Raw genomic sequence first — 16,641 nt, 5'->3', positions numbered from 1 at the left:
GAATTGCTGCGAGGATGAATGGGATGGTGTATGTGAAAATGTTTGGTACAACGTGTGACAAATAGCATGAATAGTTTGCTAGGAAGATGGTTCTTGTTCTTCACTTCTGCTACTGTGAGGTTTTCGTACAGCGAATTGGACACAAGAAGAATTAAAAGAACAGGTTTGTATTTCAAGGACTGACGGTGGTCTTGCTTAGGAAAAAAGAAGCTTTGTTTGTCCTAACAGGAGCGGGGTGATAGTGGTGAAGTGGAAAGGTGTAAGAAACGGTGTTCATGATGGTGCTGGTGAGGAGAGGGAAAGACGGCCGTTACATGGGCGAGAGTTAGAAGTACTACCATGCTGCATTTTTCAGTGATACTTAGGTTTTGTAGCTAATCTCTGATAGCTATAAATCTTTATTATTGAACTTTCTTCTGGAAAAAAGCCTTAGTCTGAAACTCCAGCCCTAATTTCCCTCTCCCCCCATTGAAATGCTTCTTTTTAAAACATAGTTAATATGTTTGAAAATACGAGGCTGTTGATAATATGAGGGTTTTTGCCTACCGTTGCAATCTAGCAGTGCTCTGTGGTGTGGTAGTTGTGAGAGTGAGAGATGCAGTGATTGTTAGGAGGATGGAAGTCTGGATGCGGCTGTGGGAAGTTGGGAGATTGACAGTCTCACCCAGAACCACCCCAGCTCTGCCTCTTTGTCCAAGACAGGAACGCACATGGAGGGATGGATAGCAGAATATGAACAGCCAGTGGAGTCAGGATTTACTTCTGGCCAGGAGGTTGAGAATATGGTAGAGTTTGTGTGTGATGAAATGGCATATTTTATAGGATGCAGTAAAAGCAGATGGTGTAGAAGGGCAGCGGTGGAAAGATGTCTTTTGTTCATTCAGCAAACAATTATTTGAGGGCTTACCATGTGCCAGGCACATACAAAAGTGAGTAAAATGCCCTTAATTATCTCCCAGCTAAGGGAGACATGCAAACAGATAAATTCAGAGTAGAGATGGTGACTATGTGAGTCTAAGGAAGAAAAGAAAGATAAACTGATCACTTGAGGAGAGTTGGGGAAAGAATAGCAGACTGAGGATGAGAATCTTCCAGAGCTCAGTGTCCTTATTGATTATTTTGAGGAGGCCTAAGGTCCAAGGATTTTTCTAATATACCATAGAAGCCAGGAAAACTGCTTCTCATATTATCTCAGATGATTTAATTACTAATTTGGGTTTGTGTTATTTCCTTAGGATGGTACAGCATGGATGATTTTGCCCCGGGAGATTTCACTGTAGTAGATGATGCCTTGTTAGAAGATTGCCCTTATGTGGACGATTGTGTCCTTGCTCCTGAATTTATGTCCAATGATTGTGTTCGCGTGACTCAACTTTACTGCAATGGGGTGGTAAGATTTGTTGATTCTTTAACATTGTGTCTTCTTCTTCTTTTTTTTTTTTTTTAAATGTTTATTTCTTTATTTTGAGAGAGAGAGAGAGAGTGAGAGGAGGGGCAGAGAGAGAGGGAAAAAGAGAATCCCAAGCAGGCTCAGTGATAACAGCCTGGGCCCGATGTGGGGCTGGATCTCAGGAACCGTGAGATCATGGCCTGGGGTGAAATCAAGAGTCGGACAGTTAACCAACTAAGCCACCGAGGTCCCCCTAACATTGTGTCTTCTTAAAGGTTTATCATTTTATTGAGGTATAATTGACCTAAAACATTGTATTAGTTTCCCATGTGTACAATATAATGACTTGAAATACGTACGTGTCGTGAAATTATCACCACAGTAAGTTTAGTTAAAACTACATTCATTACTGTTCGTAGTTAAAGATCTTTTTTTATTCTGAGAACTTTTAATGTCTACTTTTTAAAGGTGTTTGGATTTAGAGCTATGGGAGTAAAGATGTTTTTGTGGTACACAAGTTTTTAAAAAAATTTTTTTAATGTTTATTTTTGACAGAGAGAGAGAGAGAGAGAGAGAGCGCACGTGCGCACATATAAATGGGGAAGGGACAGAGAGAGAGGGAGACACAGAATCTGAAACAGGCTCCAGGCTTTGAGCTCTCAGCATAGAGCCCCATGCAGGGCTCAAACTCACAGTGAGTTTAAGACAGTGAGATCATGACCTGAGCTGAAGTTGGACGCTCAATCGACTGAGCCACCCAGGTGCCCCTGTGGTACACAAGTTTTACAGGAGGTACAAATGTGATTTCAGAAGGGAAAGTAAGCAGTGCCTCAACAAGAATGTACAATACCAGAGAATGAGTGATGAGGAAATATGGTTTTCTGACTGGAGATTAGAATGGTTCTCAAGAGAGAGCCGTAGATACAGACTCAGGGGAAATGAAACGCTTTGAAAAAAGGCTTAAAGGCTCACCACTGAGTAAAGATAGTGTAATCAAAGTGTATAAGTAAATGGGCACTGAAATTTGTTACTTTAGTACTGATAATCCTTACATTAAAAATTGAAAGCTGTATTTTTGCATTTCACCAGATACAAGTCAAAAGAATTTTTTTCTATTTAGGGGATGCAGTATAAAGATTTTACCCAAAGCGAGAGAAACTTAGGTGAGTAACTTGGTATTTTAATTTGTTAAAAGACTGTAATGGGAGGTTCATCCATTCGCATCAACATACCAGTCCTACATATCTGTCATTTTTATTTTTTGATCTATGTCTTTTTAAAACATTTTTAACGTTTATTTATTTTTGAGAGACAGAGAGAGAGTGCAAAAAGGGGAGGGGCAGAGAGAGAGAGACACAGAATCTGAAGCAGGCTCCAGGCTCCAAGCTGTCAGAACAGAGCCCGATGCAGGGCTCGAACCCACAAGCCGTGAGATTGTGACCTGAACCAAAGTCGGACACTTAACTGACTGAGCCACCCAGGCACCTTGGTTTATGTTTTTGTTTGTTTGTTTGTTTGTTTTTTGCTCATTTGTTTTTTAATTTGGCTCCATGCCCAGCACAGAGCCCACTGTGGGTCTTGAACTCATGACCCTTAGATCAGGACCTGATCTGAAATCATGTCAGACATTTAACCAACTGAGCCACCCAGGTGCCCCGATTTATATATTTTTAGTTGAAGTATAGTTGGTATACAGTATTCTATTAGTTTCAGGTGTACAACATTTATATATATTAGGAAATGCTCACCATAATAGTTACCATATGTTACCATACAGAGTTATTACCTTGCTGATGATGATATCCCTCATCCTGTCTATACTTTACAGCCCTGTGATTTGTTTTATAACCGGAAGTTTTACCTCCTAATGCCCTTCACCTATCCTGCTCACCCCTTCTTTTTTACCTTTCCATATCTGTTGTAGCCTTTCCTTTATTAACAGTGTTGATTTATTTCAAAACGAGGCACAAAATATTAATTGGGTACTTTTTTCTAATTAAGAATTTGATATCTGCAATATGTGGTGTAGTAAACCAGTTTCTGTCCTGCAAGATTACTGTGATGCCATTAAAATACACATCTTCTGGCCACTTCTGTTTCAACGTCAGCACAGTTCTGTAATATCAAGGTTGCATCCTTGTGTGGAGGCTGGGTAAGTTACTACATGTTATTTGTTTTGTGTAAACAGTTGTAAGCATGTTGCCCATTATTAAGGAACACCAAGTACAATGGAAGCCCTATTCTTATTCTTATGTCTTATTCTTATATATTGTTCACCTTCACTGTAATGTAATAAGGTGGAAAAAGTTAATGCTTTGGATTTAGATATGATTGACTAATCATGGTAACGTAATGAATGAATATCTGAAGAGCATAGATGGTAGGTTTGAAACCTACCTAGGGAAAATTAATATGCTTGTTTATAAATAAGAGTATTGTTATACAGAAGAGAGAAAAAAGTACAGAATTTTGTCCATTTAATAAATAACTTACTGTTACCTAGAGTGAAGAGAGAATTTTTTTCCAAATAGTTTAAATTGAGGTATAATGTAAAGTATAAAAGTCAATGGATTTTTATATATAAGAACCTGATGTTTTAAAAATGAATTTGTATTTAAGCAATTCTCATGCTTCTGAGATAAGTTTGAAGAAATTACAACATCTAGAATTGATGGAAGATATTGTGGATTTGGCAAAGAAAGTTGTGGTAAGTGATAGAATCCCCCATATCTAAAGAATATAAATACTCATAGGGTGTCAGGGCCACGTTAGTAACTTATAGTGGCTAACAGGTTATGGTTTCAGTTTAGTTTAACATGACATTATTCTGCTACCCATGAGTTTGCTGTGTATTTGAGAGATTAGATGGACTGCTATTTTCATGGCTCTGACATGAATGATGAGATCCAGGACTATTCCTTGTCAGTAAAGAATAGAAACTGGAATTTGGCACAGATGAAAGTATGCTCCTGGTTCACAGGAACTTTTGTCGCTGAAAGTGACAAGGTTCTCTCTTATAAAATCATGCCACTGTCACTATCACCACAATAAATACTACTACTTTGTGGTAAACTTTTATTATGCCGTATTTGAGGTAGTATCCCTGTACTGCACTGAGGGTTATTTTTTTTCCCTGTGAAAGCCATTTAGTAATTTTTCTTACTTCAGTTGGTTATGGAACCAAGTGTTTTTCTTGGTATTATTCTGATTGCAAACTTAAATAAAAGACATTCTGATATTTATTTCCTGCTGATAATCCTTTGCTATAACTTCTGTCAGCCAGTGTAGTTGCTTCTTTTTTTTTAATGTTTATTTTTGAGAGCGAGAGAACATGAGCAGAAGGGCAGAGAGAAGGGGGCAGAGGATCCCAAGTGGGCTTTACGCTGACAGCAGAAACCCTGATGAAGGGCTCAAACTCACAAACTGAGATCATGACCTGAGCTGAAGTCGGACACTTAACTGAGCCACCCAGGTGCGCCAGCCAATGTAGTTTTATAAAAAATTTGGTGTGGGGTGCCTGGGTGGCTCAGTTGGTTAAGCGTCTGACTCTTAGTTTCGGCTCAGGTCATGATCTCCTGGTTTCATGGGTTCCACCAGCTCAGAGCCTGCTTGGAATTCTCTCTTCCTCTTGCTCTCTGCCCCTACACCACTCATGCAGTCTGTCTCTCTTGGAATGAACTTTAAAATCCATACATCTAAAAGGTACACTGAGTCATTTTATTATTAGAAGCCAATTTAAGACTATTTCTTAATTCTTGTTTCAGGGTTCTTAGGAGGTAAATGGGGCATGAAAGTACTTGTAGGAAGTGGACTCTGAACACATAGCAGTATTCATGAAATGTAGGATTTTTTTTTTTTGTTTTTTTTGTTTTTTTTTGTCCACTGGAAAATTCAAGTGTAATTCATTGAATAAGGAAATAACTGTGTTTTTTTTGTTTTGTTTTGTTTTGCAGAACGATTCATTCTTTATTGGAGGCTTATTGAGAATTGGTTATAAAATAGAAAATGTAAGTGTTAGATATGGGAAGCAGGCACAACAACTGCCAGTAACTGGCAGTCATCTCACTGGTCATTGCCCATGGGTCGAGTTCACATGTTTAGTGTTTTACATGTAGTATTTGGTAGTATCGATTTCTATATTTTGCTTAAAAAATCTCCTTACTCTGGAGGTTTGCATCATTTTCTTCTCCCTCCTGTGTAAGTAGTATAATTTTGAGCTTCTTTTACAAGTTGATTCTTTTTTCTTTTTTAGATTATTTACCTTGCATATATTCTCCCAAATGAAATTACTAGGTCTCTAGTATGAACATTTTGGATATGTAATTACTAGATAATCTCCAGGTACAATAATCCAATTTTTAATGCTACTGGTAACATAATAAACATCTGCCTGTTTCCCTTAAGCCTGATGCCAGCATCGATAACTCCACTACTTCTGAAGTCATTTCATATATATGTATTTTTTTAATGTTTTTATTTATTTTTGAGAGGCAGAAAGAGAGCATGAGCGGGGAAGGGGCAGAGAGAGAGAGGGAGCCACAGAATCTGAAGCAGACTCCAGGCTTCAGGCTCCAGGCTTCAAGCTGTCAACACAGAGCCAATTCGGGGCTCGAACCCACGAGCTGTGAGATCGTGACCTAAGCTAAAGTTGGACGCTCAACTGACTGAGCCACCCAGGCGCCCATATATATATATGTGTGTGTGTGTGTGTGTGTATATATTATATATGTGTGTGTGTATATATATGTGTATATATATATGTGTGTGTATATATATGTGTATATATATGTGTGTATATATATGTATATATAGTTTGTTTTTACTTTTATTTTTTTTAATTTAATTTTGAAAGAGAGACAGAGTGCAAGTGGAGGAGGGCAGAGAGAGAGGGAAATACAGAATCTGAAGTAGGCTCCAGGCTCTGAGCTGTCAGCACAGAGCCTGATGTGGGGCTTGAATTCACGAACCATGAAATCATGACCTGAGCCGAAGTCAGACGCTTAGCTGACTGAGCTACCCAGGCATCCCTGAAGTCATTTTAGACCAGAAGTATGAATAACATTCTTGTGAACTCCTGACTCTTCATGAAGATCTTTGCACTGAATGCTCATTTGAGCAGTTGTGCTTTTCTCCTGTTGTTTATCTGCTTACTCTTCTCTGTTTGCCACAGACCATTTAAAATACCCAGTCCTGTGGTGCTGGGGGACTCTGTCAGTTAAGCGTCCAACTCTTGATCTCGGCTCAGGTCACGATCTCACAGTTCGTGAGCTCGAGCCCCACGTTGGGCTCTGTGCTGATCGTACGGAACCTGCTTGGGATTCTGTTTCTCCTTCTTTGTACCCCTCCCCCACTGTGCGTGTTCTCTCTCTCTCAAAATAAACTTAAAAAACTAAAAATTTTTTTGAATGTTTACTTTTGAGAGACAGAGCATGAGCGGGGTAGGGGCAGAGAGAGAGGGAGACACAGAATCTGAAGCAGGCTCCAGGCTCTGAGCTGTCAGCACAGAACCCAGTGTGGGGCTCGAACTCACAAACCGCGAGATCATGACCTGAGCTGAAGTTGGGTGCTTAACCGACTGAGCCACCCAGGTGCCCTCCAAAAATGTTTTTAAAATACACAGTCCCTTTCATGAACCTTAATCTCTATACCTTTCACTTTGTGGTAAGGGTGGAAGTCCTAGTTTAGATGAGATCTGAGACCCCTCACTCACCTTTTGTTATTGTACTTTAGTGCTACACAGAGCATCCTCTGGCCAGGTTGTAAACCTCAGCTTCCAGGTCTGTAATCATTGAAGCAGCATCCTGTTCTCTGAGGGTGGCCTGAGGTTACTTAAAGATGTAACATGTGAGTCCATGGTATCTGTTAACTTACAAATTGGGGTCCAGCTGTTCTAAGTTGCATGCTAGTGTAATGAAAGTAGGAGATCGTGTAAGTTTTTATCAAGAATCTAAAATGCTATATGTTACATATATGGTGTCGCATGTAAATTTAGAGTTAATACCCAAATCACATTCTTTATCCATCTTTTTGATACAGAAAATCTTGGCAATGGAAGAAGCTTTGAATTGGGTGAAATACACAGGTGATGTAACAATTCTACCTAAATTAGGAGCGGTTGACAATTGTTGGCCTATGTTAAGTATTTTCTTCACTGAATGTAAGTATACATGCATTAAATTGTTTCTTGACTCAGTTTTTAAAGGAATTATTCGGGAAATGGAATGTGTGGTTATTTATCTTAGGACTTTTTTTAATGTTTGTTTATTTTTAAGAGAGAGAGAGAAACACAGAGCACAAGCAGGGGAGGGGCAGAGAGAGAGGGAGACACAGAATCCAAAGCAAGACTCCAGGCTCAGCTGTCAGCACAGAGCCCAACATGGAGCTTGAACTCATGAACCGTGAGATAATGACCTGAGCCACGTTAGGTCCTCAACCGACTGAGCCACCCAGGCATCCCTATCTTAGGATTTAAAAAAATGTTTTTCTCTTGTGAATAAGAGAAAAGCCTGAATAAGAGAACTTTAAGCTTATAGTTTTATTGTTCTGTACTTCCTGTCTTAATGTTTTTTATGGCATCATACTTCTAAAAATCCTACCTAATGAATGTCATGTTATTATATATAATACCCAGAAAAAGAGACCACAACTGGCACTTTATGTATTCTCATTCAAAAGAGAAATAAGGGGGCACTTGGGTGGCTTAGTCGGTTAAGCATCTGACTTCGGCTCAGGTCATGATCTCACGGTTCCTGAGTTCAAGCCCCACATGGGGCTCTGTGCTGACAGCTCAGAACCTGGAGCCTGCTTCGAATTCTTTGTCTCCCTCTCTCTCTGCCTCTCCCTTGCTCATGCTCTGTCTCTCTCTCTCAAAAATAAAGATTAAAAAAAAGAGAAATAAGAGCTGAGATTGTAATTTTCATTTCCCTGATGACTGTTAATCTTTTGTATGATGAAACTGCTTTATATATTTATTTACTTTGTGAAATATATTTCTCTAAATAATTTGAATGTTAGCAGTTTTTTTGTAGCATATCTTTTTTTTTTAATTAAAAAAATTTTTTTAATGTTTATTTTTGAGAGAGAGAGAGTGTGTGCGTGTGCACGTGAGCAGGGGTGGGGTAGTGAGAGAGGGAGACGCAGAATCTGAAGCAGGCTCCGGGCTCTGAGCTGTCAGCACAGAGCCCAGTGCGGGGCTGGAACTCCCGAACTGCGAGGTCCTGACCTGAGCTGAAGTTGGGCACTTACTGACTGAGCCACCCAGGTGCCCCTAGCTATAGGGATCTTGAAGCAGAAAATATTTGGCTCCTTAGTTGATGATGACTGGTAATTTGCCATCCCTACTGAGAAGAGGTCAAGTCTTATGCTGTTTAATGTAAGTGGTAGAGAGAAATTAAGCTTAAACATGAAGGCTGGGTTGATAGAGGTGGTTCTCCTCATTGTTCTGGAGGCCTTTAATTACAGGGTAGATTTTATGGTAAAAGTGGAGGAGCAGTATCACATCGGGCACCCATGTGGACTCGGTTCCAACGCTCTTTCTCTGTTCTCTTCTTTACAATAGCTGTCTTATGGTAGCTGCTGTTATCCTTATTTTAGAAGTAAGCAAACTAAGGCTTTGGGAGGTTAAGTGATATTTCTGCAATCTAGTGAGTAGTACGGCCTAGGTGAGAGGTCAAGATTCCCTAATTTCAAAGCCTAGGTTTTTATCCTGTAATCTTACTTTATCCCTTATTAATTACTTTATTTGGTGACCTTTCAGAATTCTTTCTTAAATCTTCGATTTTAGATACTTTTTTCACCTTGGAAATGTATGTGTTTGGTAGAGGCTTTAACTACGATTTTGTTGGGATAAAATTACTATCCGTTAAAAAATATTTTTTATAGAATAGCTAAAAATATAGAAAATGAAGTCTTGGTATACTTTTAATATAAGTTTTGGTTATTACCTACTGTGTTTTAATTAGTTTATTAAATTTTTAAAAGAATGGTATTTCAAATAACATTTTAACATTTCATTCATGAGAGTCAGAATGTTAAATTAAGATATTTAAAATTATTTGTTACATTAAATACATTTTAGAGAGTTTTCCATGTTTTTGTTATTAGACATTTTTATTGAATATTGTGCCAGGTTCACCATACATGCTCAGTAACTTGAGTAATTATGGAACTGACTTGAGTAATTATGAGACCTGTTTGGAATATCATGACTGAACATTTATTTAAACTACAATTAGAACTAATGTAATAGTAAGTGCTTTTTTTTAATGCTAGACATAAAACAGATGAGACTCACAGCAAGCAGTGAATCTAATAATGTGTTCTAAAACATTTTCAGTTGTGTATTTTCAGTTGTATTATTTGGTACATGTAAAAGATTACAACAGACATGTTATTTAGAAGGTATAATAATTAATTGACTTTATGGATTGACTTACATAACCTAAGTTTTAGAACATTAACAGTACCAATTTGTTTTCTCACTCTCTCCTAAAAATAAAATTTAGACAAGTATCACATAACTAAAGTCATAACAGAAAACTGCAATTTGCTTGAAGAATTTAAAACTCAAAATTGTGTGGAGTGTATAGAGGTGAGAATAAATATTTACTTGTAAGTATATTTTAAGATTTATCTGTTAGAACTTTTATTAACATTCAAAGGAAGTTCAAAAAAACTGTCAGCACACAACGAACTATAAAATTCATAAACAGGTTTGAGGGAAATTTTTAATAAATTTTAATTGGAATATTTATTTTTTTGGAACAGGCAAACAACATCTTGATCAGAATTTTCTAATGTTACACATATATTTTTAAAATATACATTTATATATTATTAAATTAAATTCACATAATGTTGAATAACATAAACATCAAATTGTACATATTTTAAGAGTTAATTATAAACTGAAATTTGATTTTTTTTAAATTGAAAGGCTTTTACTTAGCTGAGGAAGTATGATTTTCTCTGGTATAGCTTTATTAAGATGTAATTCACATGCCATAGAATTTAATCATAGGAAATACAATTTTTTTTTTATTTAAAGATTTTATTTTTAAGTAATCTCTGCACCCAGTGTGGGGCTCAAACTTAAACCCTGAAATCAAGAGTCACATGCTGTACCAACTGAGCCAGCTGGGTGCTCAAGTTAAATAAGATTCAACTAAATTTTTAAAGAAGGATTTAGGAAAATATTTAATGTTCTATTTAATTCACTAATTAAAGCCATTTATGTGATCCAGTTTATTTTACTCTGTTTATTCTGAAACTGTAAGTATTTGAAGTGAAAAGTTTCAGTTGCATCTGTAGCATCTTCGATTTCACATTCTTACTAATTTTGCTGCTTTGTTTTTTGGCAATTAATCTATTCAACATTGCCTATATGTTACTGATTTATATATTGGGGTTTTTTTTGGCACTTAGGTTATTGAATAATACCACATTTTCTTTTTTTTTAAGTTTATTTATTTTGAGAGAGAAAGAGTGCGTGCACGCTAGCACACAAGCAGGGGAGGGGCAGAGAGAGGGAGAAAGAGAATTGCAAGCAGGCTCTGTACTGTCAGCACAGAGCCTTACATGGAGCTTGAACTCACGGAATTGTGAGATCATGACTTGAGCTGAAATCAAGAGTTGGATACTCAACTGACTGAGCTGCCCAGGTGCCCCTAAATAATATCACATTTTCTAACTCTTGCATCTACTTTTTTCCCTGCTGTGTGGCAGGCTCAGTAGGTATATTTAAAAGTGGGCCTGCCAAATACTATACACAAGGGGATTAATTATTAGTAGTTATTCATAATGTGGTTTTACTTTTTAATATTCCTTTAACAAAGTTAGCATTGAATCGTCAGAGACTGGTTTCTTTAAGTATATATACCAACATATTGGGTATTGCGTTCCCCTTTTCCACATAAATAATACCCCAGGTTATTTCTGTTGTCAATGACAAAAACCTAGAACTATTTTTCCTAGATATTGGGTTCTTGATTGCCTTTGCATTTAATTTATGAGTCTTCTTTCACCTTGGTTTCTCAGCAAGGAGAACTAATGAAAATGAAAGGAAATGAAGAGTTTTCAAAACAAAGATTTGATATAGCTATTATCTATTACACCAGAGCCATTGAATATAGGTAAGAGCAAAATAGAACGAGATCCTTTTTGTGTGGCAGATCAAGTTAGAATGCTAGTCAGGAGAAATAAAAACAAGGCAAGGAATTAGAGAGTAATTTCAGTTTGCCAAGTGGAATAGATGTTCTCGCCCTTAGGCACCAGAAGTATTAGGGATGGCCTGGGTCGATGAACTTAACCGAGCAGTAGAATTCAAGCAAGTCAGGCAGGATTGTGAATATTACTTCTACCCTACCCCATTTTCTCTCAAGCTTTCCAGTATAGGGTCATCTGTTTTTTTCTTGTTCTCATTTTGCCTTTAGCTGATATCTTCCAGATTGTTAACTGATCAAAAAGGGTTAGTTACTAATACTTAAGATTCCCATTAAAAATTCCCATTTGGGAAGTTTTGCTTCTTAAGAGGGAACTTTTAAAGGATAATAGTTGGGATTGTTGAGAGAAGGTGTGTATTTTTCTACCTCATCTTCTGTTTGCTCAGCTGCTAGAATTTTGTAGCATTCCTGCATGTGTAACTCATATTTGGTTCCTACTGACATATTAGCTGGGCCACCTAGTATTGTAGCAGCCTTTGGAGGATGTGTTGTAGACAGCTACTCTCTTTCGTGCCTTGCCCATCTCCATGGGGAATGAGTGACTCAAGGTAGCACACCACACCTGGAAGGCGGCTGCTCTGCTCTGAGGAAAGAAACAGATAAAACTAGAAAGGATAAAATGTGAAATGAAGCTGTTTAAAGTATTGTTGTAGTTTAAAGACTTTCAGAATTCTTTGTCAGAGCGGTATAGTCCTGACTTATGTGAGTATAATTCTGTCCTTTGTACCTATGCCACACTTGTCGTTTGCTAACTTTTTATTATGCCTTATTTTATCTTCACGGCATCCCTATGAGCTAGGCAGAAATAGTAGAACATTTTGAATACAGGGAAATATAGATTGATTTGAATAAAGTTACTATGGTAGGAAGTGAAGGAACCAGGACTTAGCCAATTAGGTCTCCAAATCCTATATTCCTTCTGCTCTGCCACATAGATGTAAAGGTTTTGAGAAGTTTTTCATGCCTTATGTTTTCTGTGTGCTTTTCATTTGTTTTGTATGTAATGTACTTTCCTGACTAAACATTATTTCTTTTAAAGACCTGAAAATCACCTTCTTTATGGTAACCGAGCTCTTTGTTTTCTTCGCACTGGACAGTTTAGGTAAGTTGGTTAGAGTACCCCGGTCACTGAGCTATTATGCTAAACTACCCATTTTTGAGAAATATTTCTGTTTTGCAGGTAGACAAGAAAATCCTTCAGTAGTTTTGGCAGAAATAGTTAAATGGTTAAAGGGGCTCTATAGGCTTTATGTAGAACAACCATGACAGCAGCAGCTGTTGATTGAATGGATAACATGTATGCTTTTTTCAGTACTTTTACATGTGTTTCTTAATTCTCATAACACACTTAATAGGTAATGTTATTCTCCACGTTGAAATTTGGGGGGGCTCCTACTATTAGTAAGTAGTGATGTCAGGATTTGAACACAGATCTTATCTGATGGTATCAAAGTTTGTGTTTATAATATCTATGTTACTCCCCCCCTTTTTTTAAAGTTTATTTATTTTGAGAGAGAAAGCACAAGTGGGAGAGGGGCAGAGAGAGTGAGAGAGAATCCCAGGTGTTCCTGTGTTACCTCCTTTTGCTCCTTTAATTGATCTTTATAATTCTGGAAGAATTTTTGCTGTTTCTTTCCTATATCTTGATATAAAAAATTAAGTAAATCTCACTTATAAGTGAAAGAAAGAAAAGATATTTACTGGTTTAGCTATGAGACTTGAATTATGATTTATGTAATTCAGTCTTAGTTTCTTATGTTGCATTGAGATTTTATGTATTAGTTGAGAAAGATTGTTGACACTGTGCCATGATTTTGTTGTTCCTCAATTAAAAATTTTTAGGATAATATCACAAGCATTAGTAGTGAACAGTATATGCTATTACGTTTAGTTATATCCTGCCCTGTTATATCTAAGATGGGCTTAGAGTGGCTGCAGGAATATATGCACTCAGTAGAAGAATATTACAAGCACAACAAGACAAACTAAAAAGCCAGTTTAGAGCTGGGGATCCTCAGAGTAAAGCTGCATAGGCATAAAGTCCTGTGAAGTTATTAGTTATAATTCATATTTGTGTTTGACCTTTCTATTGCCAAAATAAAAGGAGAAAACCTGACAAGTTACATGAGATTTTTCACTGTTCATGAAGAAGGAGGACAGAAGTTGTTCGGGTGAAACAATTTTCCTGATGTTTAGTTCTGGAAGAAATGTCTTAGATGGCTTACAAGTAACTTGAATTGAGTGATGGACAAGAAAGAACCTCCACAACTTTTCTGTGAAAGCAGAAAACTCTGAAAGTGCAGTTTTGGGTTTCACAATTTTTTTGTGGCGTTTTCTGATGAAAGCAGAAAGTTTGATACCACTGATTTTTTAGTTAAAGTGCTTACATTGGGATGCGGGAGGGTGGGAGTGGGGAAGAGAGTATGTTCCAAGTATGTAGCTTTTAAAAATAACATGTGTTTTTCTTTTATTATAAACAGAACACATTCTCATGGTAGAAAATTTGGAAAATACGAGAGTTTAAAAAGAAGAAAATAAAAATCACCAGTAATCCAACCACCTCGGAGAATACCGCTGTATTAACGTTATGCAGCTTTTAGATGGCTTAAGCCGTGGATAAACCGAGGCTATCTAGACTAGAGGAATGGATGGGCTTGACACAGTCTTCCATCAATACCACTGTCCTCAACTGGTTCTGACAAGAAATGAGCTACAAATGTCCTTAGTTATTGCGTCTGGCTAGGTCCAGAATTGCAGATATCCTATGCTGTTTGATGGTGAATCTGTGTGCTTTCAAGATGAATAGGTTGGCAACTTGGCTAGCCTCTTGTGAAAATCGAAATGTTGATTGGGCAAAAGGTCATCCGCTCTGCATAGGGGAGCTCCGAGAGCTGAGAGGCCAGCCAGGGGGTTTCTGCCCTCTTTCACGAGTGTTGAATGCTAGACATTCAAGGAGGATCCTCTTAAAACTGTGCTGCAAACGAGGTGCATCAAAGTAGAAATACAGAAGCCAGGTAGCCTGGTGAGGTAAAGGTTAAAAGCAGGGTTGTGTGTCCATCCTTGTACTGACTTCCTGATGGTCTAGCTTGTGGTTCGACACCATCGAAGTTTTCACTAGAGGCAGGTCAGCAGCATTTCCTTCTTAGGTGATCACCAATATGTATTGGATGCCAATGTAATGTCAGAAATATTGTGCCACACGGGTTTGTTGGTGTTTCCCACCTTCTCACACATTGTTTACATGACTTGCTCAGTAACCTAGGGATGTTTTCTGAGTCCACAGTACGTTTCATTCCTGATTAAGTGAATAGATAGTGTAGATAGTGTGACTTCAGGAAGGAACACGTTGCCAGTGATTCACTCGTGTCATTGACAGCAGAAAGACCCATGCCCTTTAGCTGAGTTACCGTGGTTGAGATGTTTTGAAGGTCTCACATCTGAGGTTTGGTAGATCTGTCATGGGAATCTGGCTGAGCAGCTGTGGGACACCTGAGGGTAAAGCCTCCAGCCACCCCCCCCCCCCCGCCCCCGGCACTGTTCTGAGCACTTTACACACACAAGCTCAACAACCCTCCACGACCCCGTGAGGTGGTTGCTCCTGACTCTTTTTAGATGAGGAAACAGGAATGGGGAGGTCGAGTAAAGTGTTCTCAGATACTAGGTGGGTGTGATGGAGCCAGAATTTAAACCCAGACAGCCTGGATGCAGGGTCTCTACTACTAATCCCCATGGACGGGTGATGGTAGAATCAAAGGGTAATGTGAAAGCTGAAAAGAAAATTAAAAATAAATGCTTCAAATAGTCAATAAACATTAATATCCTTATAGGACATGCTGATTACAAACCGTGAGTCTTTTTTTCATGTCCATCAGATTGGCAAAAATTTTTAAAGCTTCATAATACCAAGTGTTTGAGAGGATGTGGAACAAAGGAAACTTGCGTACTCCGCCGGAGAAAATATAAATTGGTGCAATCACTTTGGACAGCAATTTGGCAAGGTGAAGATGTGCATACTCTGCAGCCCACTTCTAGGCTCATATCCTCCAAACTCAGACGTGTCCCCAAGAAGATACGTGCAAGCCTTCACGATAGCATTGTTTGTAAGAGTAAAGGAATGGAAACAACTCAAATGTCCATCAGTGGGGGAATGGATAAACAAATGATGGTATATTCATACAATGGAATCTTATGTAGCAGTTAAAATGATGACAATGCTGAGTGAAAAAGCAAGTTGCAGAATGATTTGTATGGTCTGATGCCATTTATATAATGTTCAAAATATGCAAAATGACTTACATATCCACAATTAATACATAGTGTGTATTAAAACTTTTTAAAATGCATGGGCATGTTAAACACTAGGGGAGTGGCTGTCTCCTGGGGAGGGAAGGAGGGAAAAGGATCGGAGATAAGAAAGATGATACACAGTGGATGTCAACTGTAACAAAGTTCTGCAAAAAGATCTGAAGTGAATGTGGCAAAATGTTAAGATCTTGCTAAGCTGGTACATGGGTGTTGACTATATTAATGTTATTCTTTGTATTTTTATGTATACTTGAAATATGTGATAAAAAGTGATACAGTGAAATTGAAAATGCACATGATAAGATGAAAAAAGAAAAAAGCAGCATTCCCTAAACATCAGGGATAAAATAAGTGAAAAGTAATCTTGAAAGAAGAGAAATAATAAGTATTTTAAGACCAAAGGTGGGGAGCCGGATGTGAGGTGTGTGGGGAAAATGCTTCATTCAGAAATGGTCAGAGTGGTGGTGGTGTGGTTTTAATGCCAGATAGTCACAGTTTGTAAATCCGGGCACCTTTGGGTGAGTGTAGGTGAGGCCAAGAGCCCACCTGAACTCTTCCCATTCATCAGACACGTGCACCTCCAGGTCTGCAGATGTCGCACTTGGGGAATCCTTGGAACGGGATTGGGGTGAGGGGGGTGGTGTGTGTGGAAATACTCTGTTTCCTGCTACAGCATCTGCTGAATACTTCAGGCTCAGGACTGTGCAGTGTACCCCAAAATGCCTG

The 16,641-nt window shown here is 38.1% G+C and overlaps 1 protein-coding gene across 8 annotated transcripts in view; it reads left to right on the top strand.

The window, feature by feature from the left end:
• TTC3 (tetratricopeptide repeat domain 3) overlaps positions 1 to 16,641 on the top strand; it is a 126,324-nt gene that overhangs the window by 11,468 nt on the left and 98,215 nt on the right. For 4 of the 8 annotated variants that reach the window (XM_042954454.1, XM_042954453.1, XM_042954452.1 and 1 more), the window contains 9 exons: positions 1,236 to 1,390; positions 2,511 to 2,553; positions 3,392 to 3,542; positions 4,010 to 4,097; positions 5,344 to 5,397; positions 7,427 to 7,547; positions 9,895 to 9,980; positions 11,426 to 11,520; positions 12,650 to 12,712. The exons of 2 other annotated variants lie outside the window; for them this stretch is intronic. In XM_042954454.1, coding sequence (XP_042810388.1) covers positions 1,247 to 1,390; positions 2,511 to 2,553; positions 3,392 to 3,542; positions 4,010 to 4,097; positions 5,344 to 5,397; positions 7,427 to 7,547; positions 9,895 to 9,980; positions 11,426 to 11,520; positions 12,650 to 12,712 — 845 coding nt within the window. In that variant the 5' untranslated portion in view covers positions 1,236 to 1,246. Of the gene's footprint in view, positions 1 to 1,235; positions 1,391 to 2,510; positions 2,554 to 3,391; positions 3,543 to 4,009; positions 4,098 to 5,343; positions 5,398 to 7,426; positions 7,548 to 9,894; positions 9,981 to 11,425; positions 11,521 to 12,649; positions 12,713 to 15,522; positions 15,609 to 16,641 lie in introns of those variants that run through there. 2 more of the 8 variants (XM_042954451.1, XM_042954455.1) reach the window with 2 other exon arrangements.

Source organism: Panthera leo, chromosome C2 (genome assembly GCF_018350215.1).
Source record: "Panthera leo isolate Ple1 chromosome C2, P.leo_Ple1_pat1.1, whole genome shotgun sequence".
In the NCBI taxonomy this organism is placed as follows: Eukaryota; Metazoa; Chordata; class Mammalia; order Carnivora; family Felidae; genus Panthera; species Panthera leo.
The sequence above is the reverse complement of the archived record's forward strand: the minus strand, read 5'-3'. Positions and strand labels throughout refer to the sequence as shown.